We start from the raw sequence: 13,297 nt of genomic DNA on the forward strand, positions 1-13,297 counted from the left end.
CCCAGCCATTTTAGGGGAGAGAGTCAGGGTCTGATGGGGGCTCATTCCGAGTTGCCTGCTCGGGGCCAGCTTTACGCATAGCCGCGTACAGCAGAGTCAGACTGGCTGCATGGCCGTGATGTGACCCGTGTCCTGTCAGGTGATGTAACTTCATAGGAAATGCTTTTTAACAGGCAACAGTGCACCCATGTATCGAGTCTGCAGGAATAGTAAGGTGAAACCTGACCATTCTGCCTCGAAAACACACAGCCCAAGTGCGCTGACCCTGAACGTTTCTTCTTGGTTGGGAACTGAGGGCTGTGCTCTCAGTGCAGAGAAGCTGGTAGCTTTTCACACTTTTCAGCAAAGGTGGCTTTTTTTTGTTTTGACTCAGATGTTTATTTTCTGTCTCAAAGTGTCATTTCCTGTGTTTTATCTGGTAACTTGCCATGATAAGGTGCAAAATACAGCCTCATTAGGCTTAAATATATGATAGGTTTTTGTTGTAAACATGAAACGGATTTGCTCTAATGGGAATTACTTAAAATTAAATCAAGTGATTCATTCACTGTGTGCTGCTTTGTCATCATTACAAACACTCCATCAGGACTCAGTTGCTGCCTTTTATAGGACAGAGGCCCCGCGTTGAGGTTTTTGTCATCAGCCTTTGCCGTGTTGAGTTTTCATGTGCACTGACCTCTTTGTGATATAAGGAGACGTGGCCGCGTCTCATGGGGGAACCGAGGCTGGGGAGGGACCTGCCTAGGGTCACAGGTGGCTGGGGGCGAGAAGGCAGGGTGGCTGCCCAGTCCAGGGTCAGGCTTGTGGGTGCCTATGTCCCCGGGCACCGAGGTGGGACAGCAACGGGGCTAAGCCTTGCAGGTGGTCCTCTGGGTGGCTGCGTTCCTCAGGGCCTGGCCCGTCTGCAACCCAGGGCGGGCTGGGCTGCATCTGGAGTGGAGGCCCTGAAGCTGGATCCCAGAGTCTGCACGGCTGGTGAGCAGGGGCGGAGGGCCTGGTGGGGAGGCTCTGGAACACAGAGCAGGGCAGGCCTGTCTGTCGGGAGTTTGACTGGTTCTGGTCAGTCTGAGACCTCAAGGGTTTCTTCTTCCCGGTCATAATTCTGGTACTGTATGTCTTAGAATCCTGTGTCCTGAACTTGACCTTTTCCCAGTGACAGTGACTGAGATGCAGGTGCAGCTTCCCACTGTCAGAATCCTTCCCTCTTAGAGCAAAGCTGGGAAGTGTTAAAAAACAGGTAGAATCGGGTGGCAGCATGGGACTGCAGGCCACCACTGGTTGACATCCACTCCCTGTGGTAAGCGACGCTGTCACGGGCACAGGGGGAGTTGGGGGCAGGGGTGCCATGAGGCTGCTCCCCCCCCACACCTCTCTTTCTCACACCATGTGAGGCCTGTGGGGCAGCGTCCGGTTGGTCTCACAGTTGTCAGGAGACACTTGGCCTTGTGCTCTGGTGCGTGTTTGAAAGTGAGGATTGAGGGGACCTCAGAGCTCGTGTCCCCTGCGTCAGTCACGGGGGCCCCACAGGTGTGTCCTGAAGCGTCCGGCCCTGGTGCTGGACCCCGGTGTGCCTGCCGTCCTGCCGACGGACGGGGTCAAGCAGGGAGTGAACTTGCTTGTGTCCACGGGAGGGCTGCCTTCAGGGGCCTTCAGAGTCTCGAACGAGTCCAGCATCGCGTGGTATAGTGGCCACCACTGCCCCTGAATTAGTGACCAGGAGGTGAGTCAGGGCCGCAGAAACGGAGGCGGCTGTGGAATTATCGTGACTCTTATTGCCGCAGGAGCCAGAGGAACTTCACTTGGGGGTTCGCGTTTGTCACATTTATGACAGCGAGCTAAGTCGCCGTTCGAATTTAATGCACATTTTCTGTTTCCTGTGAATTACCGAGTCGTTCTTTTAAAGGTGACAGCACGTTTTGCGCTAATCCGTAGTTGGACGAGGACACCCGGGCTCACGGTGCAGGCGTCTGGGTCCCCTGCTCCCGCTCGCCTTGTGCCACCTCCACTGCGAAGGCCTTCCCGCCTTCCCGCCTTCCCACCCACGGCGGTGCCCCCGCCCAGCATGTCCCCCACCCTGCCTCCCTCTCCGGGCCGGGCCGTGGGATCTGCTCCGTCCCTGCCCACCTACCTGCCCAGGCGCAGCTGCCGAGCCTCAGGCAGCAGAGAACGTGGGGGTGGGATGCGCAGAGGACAGTGCAGCTGGAGGTGGGGGGCCTTGGGGGTTCAGTGGCGAGGCCCCCCAGGGCTTTGTGGGGGGAAGGGGGCCTCCTGACTTGCCCATTCTCCCCTTAGCAGGTCAAGCAGCAGGCATTGCTTCGAGGTGATGAGTTCTTTATTCAGGTTTATTCCTAACTATTCACCCAAGACGTCACTGATGCCTGGTCCCTGCCCAGTGCTGGGACGGTTATTCAGATGGAAAGATGGCCCTCTGGGCTTTCCTCGAGGGCCTGGGAACCCAGGGCAGTGAGGTGGGAGGGCCCCTCGGGGTCGAGAACCCGTGTAATCCCCATTGGAGGACTCGCCCTGTCTGTGCAGACCCTGAATCTAGGTGCACAGCGTCGGGGAGACTAGTTAAGTTTGGAAGGAGACTTGATGTGTTCAATCCAGCCGTGGGGTTGCTCTGCGCTGACCCCTGGCACCGCCGTTCTGCTCTCAGGAGATGCTGCTTCCCAGGGCCCACGACTGCAGGGTTGGAGCTGGGAGGCGGGAGTCAGTGACAGCGGAGGACAGGCACCTTGACGCTCTGGAGCCAGGGGACGAGCCAGACTTCAGAGTAGCAGCTGAGAGTCTGAAACGAGGGTGGCCTGAGGGTCCCCGTTCATGGAGGCTTTCCACCCCGCCAGGGCGACCTCACCCGCCGCAGAGGGGGGTTCCCAGTACCACTGCTTTGGGCGGGTGTGTTGTGTGTGTTTGTACACGTGTGTGCTTGTGTGCTCACGTGTGTGCGTGTCTGTGTGTGCACCCACACGTGTGCATGTTTGTTTTCTTTACTGAAGAATTTGCTCCCTGCCCTGACTTTATTTTGAAAAATTTCAAACCTACAGAAAAGTTGAAAGAGTAATTCAAAAATATATACTCAACACATGTATTTACAAATTACCAAATTTTGCCACATCTGCTCTCCCTGTGTGTGTATATAAAATTTCTCAATTATGTACAAGTTTTCTTTTGCTCTCCCGCCAACCCCCAAACCTGCAGTGTTTACTCCCTGGAGGTGTGCCTGTGGGAGCGAGGAGGGGTGTCGTTTGGGAAGTCCTAGGGGGCTGCCTCTTGCTCTCCCGTGTCGGGGGTGGACGTGGGTGCTGCTCAGGGGTGGGATCAGGAACCTCGCAGGTAGAGCAGTGCCGAGGGTGATTTCCGAGGCTGCGGAGGTGGCTGGGGGGTGGTGAGCGGTGGGGAGGCCAGAGCCCTCTTACCTGCTTCAGGGTGCGGTTGGTCTGGAAGCCGCAGTCATCCAGGCTCGAGTGCCTGTTCTTCTTGCAGCTGGTTCTGCTGATGTCCAGGTCCAGCATGAACTTCAGGCCCTTCACTATCTGAGGGCATAGAGGGCGGGCCTGGGTCACTGGGTCCAGGACACGGTGAGAGGTGGGGTGAGCTGGGGGCCCACTGCCCTCCCCCAGGCTCGGGCATGCGCTCCTGCAGACGGTGGAGGCTGAAGACCCCAGTCCCCGGGTCTGGGCCCCTGGAGTCCTGACACTGGCTACTTACACCCACGCACACCACCCTCCATGATAGGGACAGCATCCTGCTCTGAGAGTTTGCAGTTACCAAAGAGAAGAGAGATAATAAAGTCACCCCCCAATCCTGTACCCAGGGGTGACTGTTATCGTGAGTCAGTATGTGGGGTGGTGTCAGGCAGCACACATCCTCGGGGCTGTGGGTCTCTCTCCCCAGGGCCAGCTCCCCGGTCAGTGACCACGAAGCTTGCTGACTGGCTGCACCGGGCCCCTGCTTTTCGAGAGTGACTGCGTCCTGTCACTGACTGTGTCCTGTACCCTCATTGACCTGTGTTCTCGGGACCCAGGATGAGCCAGGCCTGGCTGCCCTGTGGTGTCCCCGTGGGAGGGGGAGCACTGAGCTGCTCGTATGGGGCCGCCGAGAAGCCTGGGGACCTCGCAGGGTGTGACACTCCTGCAGGGACGGGGCAGTGGTTGGGGGATGTGGCCGGAAGTGCTTTGGGGCCGTGGAGCAGTGGCCTGCGGGCAGCCCGGCAGGCAGGCAGCCCTGAAGGTGGGCGGCGGGGCAGCTTGTGGCCTGTGGTAGCCGCCCTCGCCCGCCCTCCTCCCTGTGTGCTGCCTGGGAGGAGCCTGGTTCAGTGAGAGAGGGCGCCGGCCTCGGTGCCCGACGCTGGTGGCCCCGGTCCGGTTCTGGCCGCCTTGGGCAGTCCTGAGCCCGGACCCCACCTGGACGAGGGCTCTGCTGATGTGCGACTCCCGGAACAGGAAGGCGTCGTTGCTGCAGTTGTTGAAGCTCTCGGCGCTGTGTCTGGCTGCCCTGAGGACGTCCGGGTCGTTGGTCTTGATAGTCTTGGGAAATCCTGGCTTCACACCCGAGTTAAGGATCTGGGAACAAAAATCTGGACGAGAAACAGAACCAGACAAGAACGTTACTGTTGGGCGGGGGGGTCCTTGGTCCAGGGATCATGCCTCCTGCCTCTGCTCCCAGTGTGGCGCCTGGCCCATCCGCCCACCCGGCCTGTTCTCCCCTCCCCTGGCCGTGTACCCTGCCGGCCCGTCCATCTCTCGCCCCCCAGTGCGTCTGCCCTCCATCCCCGTGGTTGCCCCGTCCTCAGCCAAGGGCCAGTGCGGTGGGCGGCGCAGAGGTGTGGTCCCGTCCTGTCCCTGCCCGCGTGTGTCCCTGGGTTCTGTCCTTTCAGAACCCAGGTTGTTTCCAACAGTTCCAGGCGCCTGGACGCCCCTGCCCGCCCTCAGGCCTAGAGCCTCTGTCAGGATGAGCCTGGCGTTCCGAGGAGTCGGCCCTGGCCTTTGAGGCCACCCTATGGCTTCGACCCCTCAGCTTGTCCCCAGCAAGTGGCCGAGGGGAAGTGCTCGAAGGCTGTCCTCCGCCCCCAGGACTCTCGACCGAATCCGCCCAACTGCCAGGTCCCCGCGGCGCCCGTGTGCTGCTTCCTTTGGGGCGTTTGGGCAGCAGGTGGGTGGTGGCTTTTCTAGTTGGTGGCTCAGGGGTGACTTGATTTCAAATTTGTGTTTCTCAGTTTTGCTGCAGTGGTCACGGACTACTTCTATGTTAAAATCTAAAGGGAGGGGGAGGGAGAACGGGAAGAGGGTTTCGGGTTGTGGATTACTTCTCTTTTCTAAGAATTCCCCGGATTTTCCTGAAATCATCTTGTGCCGGAAGTGACCCGGAGCTGACCCACCCCCTGGTGCCAGCTCAGCTGTTTTCTTTCACTGAGTCGCGTGGAGCGTGGGGTCCGCGCCTCGTGCACGGCCTGCATCGGGGATCAGCTGCGTCCTGGCCGGTGTGGAGGGTCCGCTGCCCTGTGCTGCCCTGGAAGGTCACTCTGCCTCCCTTGGCTGTGACCTTGGGGAGCACCTGTGGTGCATTCAGTGGGGGTGAGGTCAGTACGTGGTGGACCTGCTGGAGCCACAGCAAGTAGAGACTCGTGGACGAGCTTCCAGGCGTTGCGTGCGGAAAGGAGGGGTCAGTGCTGCCTGGGTCCCCTCCTCACGGGGGACTCGCTGGGACTGCAGACGCAGGGTGCTGGGTGTGGGCCCCGCCGTCTTGAGGACACATGGTTCCCTGGTTGTGAAGAAGTCTCGACTCGTGGGAGGAAAACAGTGGTGTGAGGTCGGCAGTGCTTGGGGGCTTTGTTCCTCAGGGGCTGGACGGGGTTGTCCCGCTGGAGACAGGGCCCCCCAGCCACAGGGCTGATGGACTGAGAGGACCTTCACCTCAGCTGGGGGTGGGGGTCAGAGTCAGTGGGCTTGCTGGGTCAGGACCCAGGCACCTGGCAGGATGGCCTGTGTGCGCTGTGTGTCCAGGAGCCTGGGCCGGGGTCAGTCCAGTAGGCTGGGACCTCTTCCGGGGGCCGGCCTGTATGCGGGTCACAGCAGAGGGTGAGACACGGCGGATGCCAGCTCAGCCTAACTCAGTGGGGAGGTCTTGCCAGGGTGTCAGTGAGCCCATCAGCCTAGAGCGAGGTTTTCGGAGGAGGCTGGTTCCACCCCCGCCTGAGGTCTGCACAGAGCTCTCCTTAGAACTGGACATCTGCTGTGGCAGTGGGCACACGAGACCCCCACTGGGTGCGAGAACCAGGACGGCCAGAGCCGGCCCTATGCGGCCTCGCTGAGGGGTCTCCTCTCCAGGTGGGTGGAGCGGTGGAGGGGGCTCTGGCAGTGAGCAGAGGAGGTGTGGGTCCGGTCTGGGTAGCATGTGCGGAGGGCCCGTGACCCTGCGGGTGAACCGCTGGAGCTCGTGACGGCCTCTTTGTAAGGGGGGCTGGCGATGCCCGCCCAAGCGGGACCCCTCCTGGCAGGCGGGCCCCAGCTGGGTCCCTGGGTCGAGGTGGAGCTCTGGAGCTCTGTGAGGCCCCCCTCAGCTGGGAGGCCTGCTCCACTCCCACGAGAGCTTCCCAGCAGGTGAGGTGGTTGCTCGTCCCCCATGAAACTCTGTCCCCAACGTCTCTGAGAGTCTCCTTTGCCATAATCCGGCCCTCACACGATGTCCCCACAGACGCTGGGCTGGGCCGTGGCTGAGGTCTCTGGACGCGGCAGCTGGGTTGGTCGGCCGGCTGGGCCCTGAGCCCGTGGCTCTGCCTCTGGTGCTGGGAGGGCTGCTGGCCCGCTGCTGACGACAGGAAGTCCGGTGTGGTTTTCTGTTTGGAAAACAGCTTGATTTCTGCCTGTCAGCATAGTCCGAACAGCAGACGGGAAGGACCACCTGGCGGCCGGTCCAGTCTCCCATGTGTTTGTGGGTCTATAGCCACGGCTATTTTTTCTTTGTACAAACTATATACGTTGCTTTTTCTGATTATAAGCTTACTTGTTTGGTAGGAAACGAGAAACACAGAAAAGTACAACAGAAACATTAGAGCTCGCTCTCAGTGTTGAAAAGGTAACCACTGCTACCTGTTTTTTAAATAAAGTATACTACATTTAATTTCTCTTGAACTTAACATGATTGTAATAACGAAGTGAAACTAGGTGAGGCCAAACCTCCGATGAATGCCTCTGCCAAACCTGTGATGTCAATTCCTAAGCGATTTTGGTAAAGTTACAAAGAGGTTGTAGGAAACTTGAGGTTGGTTCATTTTTAACTACATTTCCTGAAATATAGGCTTCAGTTAAGTGAGGCTTCATCAGCAGAGTTATCTAAACAAACAGTAAAACCCCATTTTTAATTTAAAAAAGTTGAAAAGTCAAACCTATTTTCAGAGTGATTCTTCAGAACATCCACAGGGCAAGGTTGGTGCAGAATAAGCCCAAAGAGGGGCTCTCCTTCTGGAAGAAGACAGGCAGCCGGGGGCCCTGGGCCCCAGCCAGCTAGCCCCCTCCCACCACTGCCAAGGGGTCCCCCCCCCCCCCCGGGGCTGGCCGTGGTCCCATCTACAGGGAGGGAACGGGCCTCAAAGGAGTGCAGGGCGGGTTAAACCTAGGTGTGAAAGCCGTGCTCTTTTTCTCTCAAGAAGTATTTCTCGATGGGTGCTGTGGGCAACTCCAGGTTGGGGGCGGGACAGTGATCCGGCAGAAGGGGCTTAAAGAGGGAGCTGGGGATGGGGACCAGTTAGAAGGCGCGGAGACGGGCCGGGGGAGCAGAGAGCAGAACACGAGGGAGACCTGACCGCCCTTAGCTGCAGGCTGGGTGCGGGGGCCACGGGGGGATCGTGAGTCACACTGGTGGCAGGTGGTGGCCTGGTGACGTGGACTGAAAGGACAAGCAGAAGGAGTGGTGACGTGGACTGAAAGGACAACCAGAAGGAGAGGTTGTGAGGAGGAACAGACACACTTTATCACACACGCTGGGGTGGGGAGGGGCCGGGCAGCGCAGAGAAGTGAGATTTCCAAATGAGCCGGACTCTCTCCCCCATCCCCTGCCTGTCGGGGCTTGGAGGCTTTGGCCCAGAAAGGCACTGGGAAGAGGGAGGCAGGCAGACCCCTTGGTGAGGGCGGGCTGAGTCAGGAAGGAGAGAAGAGGGCCCCTTACTGCTCTTGGGAGAGAAGTAGCTCTTCAGCTGGTCTTGAAAAAAATGACTCAAGATGGCAAGAGATTGGGCAAGAGATGAGGGGCTGGAGACTTGGGAAGATTAGGGTGACAGCGCTGTGCTGGGTACTGAGCGGGGGCTCCTGCCGCGCCTGTATGCACAGTTGTAAGAGCACCGGGCGAGCACAGTGTGCAGGGGGCGCAAGGCTTGGAGGGAGGACAGCGGAGGCCCAGCTTTCCTGGGGCCAGAGCAGACTCTCCGGGGCAGAAATGCGAGCCCCTGTCGTCTCAGACCTGGGCGGTGGAGCTGGCCCTGGGACCGAGAGCGTGGGCAGGAGCCAGTGCGGGACCTGCCTCTGGCAGATCCTTCCCACCTGCCCTGGCACAGCCGGGACCTGCTCCAGGAGCCAACATGGCTGGGGATCCCGCAGGCCCCTGGGCTGCTCAGGCTGCACCAGTGGACTCCCGGCCACCCGCTTCTGTGAAATCACCCCAGGCCCCTTCGACACCCGCTGATTCAACCCGATTCAAGGGAGTCAAGGAGTCTCTCCTCTCCTGTGATCAGAATGGGAAGCAAAACGTCAAGGAAACATTCTGACGTTTCTTGCTGAAAGGCGTAACTTTCCATCTAAATCACAAGTGATTCCTACTCCGGCTCCTGTCCTGCCCTGTCCCTACACCCTCTTCTTCAGAACTAACACCGGCCGCACTGATTTCGGTGGCCAGGCTCTGCGCTTGCCCTCACCAGTTGGGGCACTCGGTTCCGTCCACCAGTGTGTGGGCACTTCACAAACATCGAGGGGTTCAAGGCAGATCCACAGTTGAGCAAGTGGGGCCGGAGCTTGGGGGACATGGTCAGCAGCCCTTTGGGTTGCGGCAACAGTTAACTGTTTCTATGCAGGTTAAAGAGGATGGAGTCTGCCCTCCAGTTACCACCAAACATGCAGCAAACGTCCCAGGAGAGGACAGCAACTCCCTGACAAAGAGCAGCTGGTAAACTGAGTGAGCAGCAAATGTGTTTGGTAAACGTCCCTCAACGTGCTTTTCTGAAAAAGGAAGACGTGGGACGATGTCCCGTAGGAGGCACTGGAGCCTGGGGCGCTGGCTGTGCGTCCATGGATGCACCGAAGCCGGGAAGGGGTGCTGGGCCCTTCGGAGAGTCCAGTGCCTCCGGCCACGCAGCCCCTCCCTCCCTGGTGTGGAAGGGAGAGGGGGCTGCTCAGGCAGCTGGGGCTTCCCACCCCTTCCTGTTTCAGGAGGGTCCTGTGTGTGGCTGGGAGGTGGGGGGACCTGAGAAGGGAACCGGGGTGCCCAGGAGCCAAACACTGAGGTCCCCACTGGAGGCCACCCCACCGTGTCCCCGGTGCTCTCCTCGTGGTGGCTGCTTCCCTGCCAGCATCACGGGGCCCTTGTCATGTCACGGGCGGGGTCCTGGAGCACACACTAGGTGGACTGTGCCCAGAGGGCGGGGTGCTGGTGTCCACTGCCCACCTGGAGGTTCGCTCCGAGCCTTGCCCCCTCACGTGACACCAGAACTCAGTGCGCTGGTGGTTGCCCTTAATTCCGTGGGGCCACACCCACCCGGCTGTGCTCTGGGGGCTCTGACTAATGAGTAGCCCCGTTGTTTTGAGAGCATAGGTGTCCCCTGGCACAAACAAGATGCTGGTTAGTCCCCACCTTAATCCACTGGGACATGCCCAGAGTGAGTCCCGAGTCTGCCTCTCAAAGGCTGTACAGCCTTAGGGAAACTGCTTGACCTTTCTGAGCCTCCGTGTCCTCATCTGTATAATGGGGTGATGATGGCACCAACCCCACAGGGTTGTGGTTGAAATACAGGAGACCATCCGTAGGAAGATCTTGTCGATAGAGGACATGCCATAGTGTCATGATTATCAGATATGTGAAATGGCTGCAGTGGGGCTCTGAGGGCAAATGGGTGTCCCCACTGGAAAAAAGAAACCTCAAAATGCAGAGGGTGGTCAGTGGCCCACACGCCAAGATGCAGCAGTTTCCCCCCATCCCCCGCCCTGGGATGCAGGCCGGCGTGGGCCTCCCTTGTGGTGGGTGGTCTCTGGGTCCTCCCACTGGTGACGATGGCTGCTGGACCCCAGACCCTGCCAGGCAGCCTGTGATGGGAAGATCGGCCCCTGTGAGCCCGACTGGGAGGGCTTCCCAGGAGAGATGAGAGTCAGGTTGAAAAAGGGCTTCCGTTTTCAACTGAAGGAAAAGTGGCAGAAGAAATCGATGTAGCAATTTCCTAGGTTCTGAAGGGCTTGGGGAGGGAGGCTGCTGGGCTCAGGTCAGCGTAGTTGAGCGCCAGGGGTGGGGAGAAGCCAGGTACCCAGGTGGCGACACTCGGGGCCCCTGGCCTCCCACCACGGAAGGCTCTAGGATCTGTTCTCAGAGGAAGGCCGTGGGGCTGAGGGGCGGACTCGGGTCTGGGGCCGAGCTGTCTCTTCTCGACACCCAGACGGGGGCCTCCAGGCCACTCACTCGAGCCCGAGGCCCTCGCTGGGGCCGTCACCTGTCACCTGAAGGGGGCAGCGGAAAGGATCTGTGTGGCACCGGGGCTGCTGCCAGCCGAGGCTCAGGAGCAGGGGTGCGGGCGGGCGGCGGCCCCCCTCCCCAGGCCCGGGGCATTGCCTTCCGTGGGCCACCGCAGCCAGGCGCCTCCAGGGCCTGAGGGGTGCAGTGGTTTACCCATTTCATGGACAGTGAGACTGAGGCTCAGAGAGGCTCCAGGTCCCAAGGCCTCTGCATGTGGCTTGGACTCTGGACCCTCCTCCATCTGGGCTGTGGGGCTGAGAGCAGGCCTGACGGGGGAGGGCCAGGCCAGCCAGAGGGCTGTGTCAAGGGCAGGCCGTCTTCCACCTCCCGAGGGGGCAGGTGCGGGACTGGGTTGGAGAGGGTTTGGTCCAGCACCAAACCCCAGCAGAGGGGAGGCAGTCCTGTCAAGGAAAGGAGGCCAGCGTCCAGCGCCTCCTGGGCCAGGATTCCCCACACAGTCCTGCTTCCCCGCTTATTAGGGGAGGAAACGCGGCCGGCAGAAGCAGCTTAGGAGAGCGGCACAGAGGGCACGAACGTTCCATCCCAGTGCAGTGGGGACGGCGGGCCCCTCACTCAGGCTTTCACGGGGAGTCACTTCCCTGGTCTGAACGTCCAGCCACTTCCCTGGCCTGGCCTCCTCGGTTGGGCACTAAGGGGGCCCAGGAGGACAGACAGCTCCCGGAGGAGAGGACCCGCGAGGCTTCATGGTGCGAGCTAAGACCGCGGCTGGGGGAGGGGCAGAGGCAGGATGTCCCGTCCCCATGGTGCCTGAGATGGTCCAGAGCCCCAGGCGGTGTCACCCACTCCCGTGGCTGTGACCTCCAGGGACTGAGAGGCTCAGGCTGTCCCCTGGGCACCTGCCTGGGCATCCCCGACCTGGTCACCCGTGGCCAGGCTCCAGACCTCTTCAAAGAGGGAGGAGGGCAGAGACCAGCTGCTACCTGGGGGCTGTACCCTCTACCTCCTGCTGGTCACTTCAGCCCCGGCTACCAGCTTCCTCGTGCGCATGGGGGCAGGTGCTCACCGGCTGTGTTATTGGGCAAGTCGCCTAACCTCTCCGTGCCTCATTTCCTGGCCTACAGGTGGCGGCTCCCCTCGCCCTCCCCCCAGCTCTGGCCTGGCTGGGAGGATGAAGACTGAGGTTCCCCGGAGCTAAGTCACAGGGCAGCAGCGGAGGCAGGAAGGGTGCACCATCAAATAGAAACGGCCTGACCGCTACCCTGTGCGCTGTCTCTGCGGAGGGGCCGTGGCGGACCTCCCTTGGGTACTTGCAGAGCGGCCAGTGACAGAAGGCACTTCCCCGGTCCCCAGATCCCCCCCAGTCCCCCTCTTTGCCGAAGCCTGCTCCCCACAAAGGCAGCTGCTGTGAGGTCCCCTGGAACGTGCCTTGGGAACGGGGTTGGGGGGCAAGCTTACGGCGCCTGGACAGTGGGGAGGCCCCCTCTTACCTCGGGAAGGGTCCCCTGTGGCACCCAGGACGAGGCCACAGACGACCAGCAGAATCCCGGCAGGACACATGGCTGCACGCAGGGCTGTGCTGAGCAGGGGCGCCGGCAGCGAGGTGCTGGGGGAGCCCCGCCCCGCGAACCGCCTGCCTGGGGTGCGGGTGGTGGTTTCTTGCTCTTCATCTCCACATCTTGCAGCTACAAACTCAACCGCTTCCTTTGTAAAAGTTTCCAAACAGCGATTATTGGCAGGGGAGGGGAGGAAGAGGTGAGAGCTGTAAGCAAAACTTTTGCGATTTTCTACCCTTGAAACACATGGAAGAGACATTGCAGCAGAAAAATGAGCAGGGATTTTCAGAAGCACACGCACTTGGGGTTCCTTCTCCAAAGGGTACGCTCCTCAGGCCTAGGTTCTGGGGTCTGAGTGGCCCACTGCAGGAGTCTGTCCTCCTGCTGGCATGAATTAGGCGACTCTCCCTGGGAAGTAGCAGGAAAACAGGGTGCAGACTGTAGTTCAGAGGATGACCATCACCAGGCCTGGAACCGGGTGAGGAACAGCATTTGCTGTGGAGTGATGGATCCTTGAACCTTTTTGGCTCAGATCTGGCAAAGGAGAGGAACAGTGTCTGGCCTAGAGGTCCCGGCACTCTGCCCAAACTCTAGGCCAGGCCCACGGTTAGGAGTGGGAGCTCTGGAGCCAAAAGGCTTGAGGCTCTACCTCTGAACACCTGGCTGACCTTGGGTGGGGGTCTCCAAGCCTCAGTTCCTCAGGTTATGCTGAGGATTTGGGGATGTCGTGAATGTCAACGGCCACCGTGCCTGTGCCCTCCACCAGGCATGGCAAGGAGTTGGGCTTCCCCTGTGCGCACGGCCTTGACCTTGCAGTACCTCGGGAGCCGGCGGTCACTCCTGCATGTCCTCGGTGCGGTGGCTCATTCCCACTTTCAGAAGCTCCGGGGGTTGGGGAGCTCAGAGCGGTTATGGGACCTGCCTGTCACTGCAGTGTCTCTGGCCCTCGGCCCTGTTGTCTGTGAATGTGGGTGATGATCCACCTCGCCGCCCAGGCCTGGGGGCGAGCAGAGGCCCAGAGAGGAGGAAGGAACTGGGGTTAGAGCAGCGTTACGGGCCCCCGGGGAAGTGTGCAT

The 13,297-nt window shown here is 60.2% G+C and overlaps 1 protein-coding gene across 1 annotated transcript; it reads right to left on the reverse strand.

Moving 5' to 3' along the window:
* Positions 1-2,710: 2,710 nt before the first annotated feature.
* CST7 (cystatin F) lies at positions 2,711-12,225 on the reverse strand. The gene is made up of 4 exons (XM_060079427.1): positions 12,156-12,225; positions 4,404-4,576; positions 3,417-3,533; positions 2,711-2,788 (listed from the first exon to the last, which is right to left on the reverse strand). The coding sequence occupies exons 1-4, from the start codon at positions 12,223-12,225 to the stop codon at positions 2,711-2,713; spliced, it is 438 nt and encodes a 145-aa protein (XP_059935410.1).
* Positions 12,226-13,297: the final 1,072 nt, after the last annotated feature.

The sequence above is a fragment of the Mesoplodon densirostris genome, chromosome 16 (assembly GCF_025265405.1).
Source record: "Mesoplodon densirostris isolate mMesDen1 chromosome 16, mMesDen1 primary haplotype, whole genome shotgun sequence".
Classification (NCBI taxonomy): Eukaryota; Metazoa; Chordata; class Mammalia; order Artiodactyla; family Ziphiidae; genus Mesoplodon; species Mesoplodon densirostris.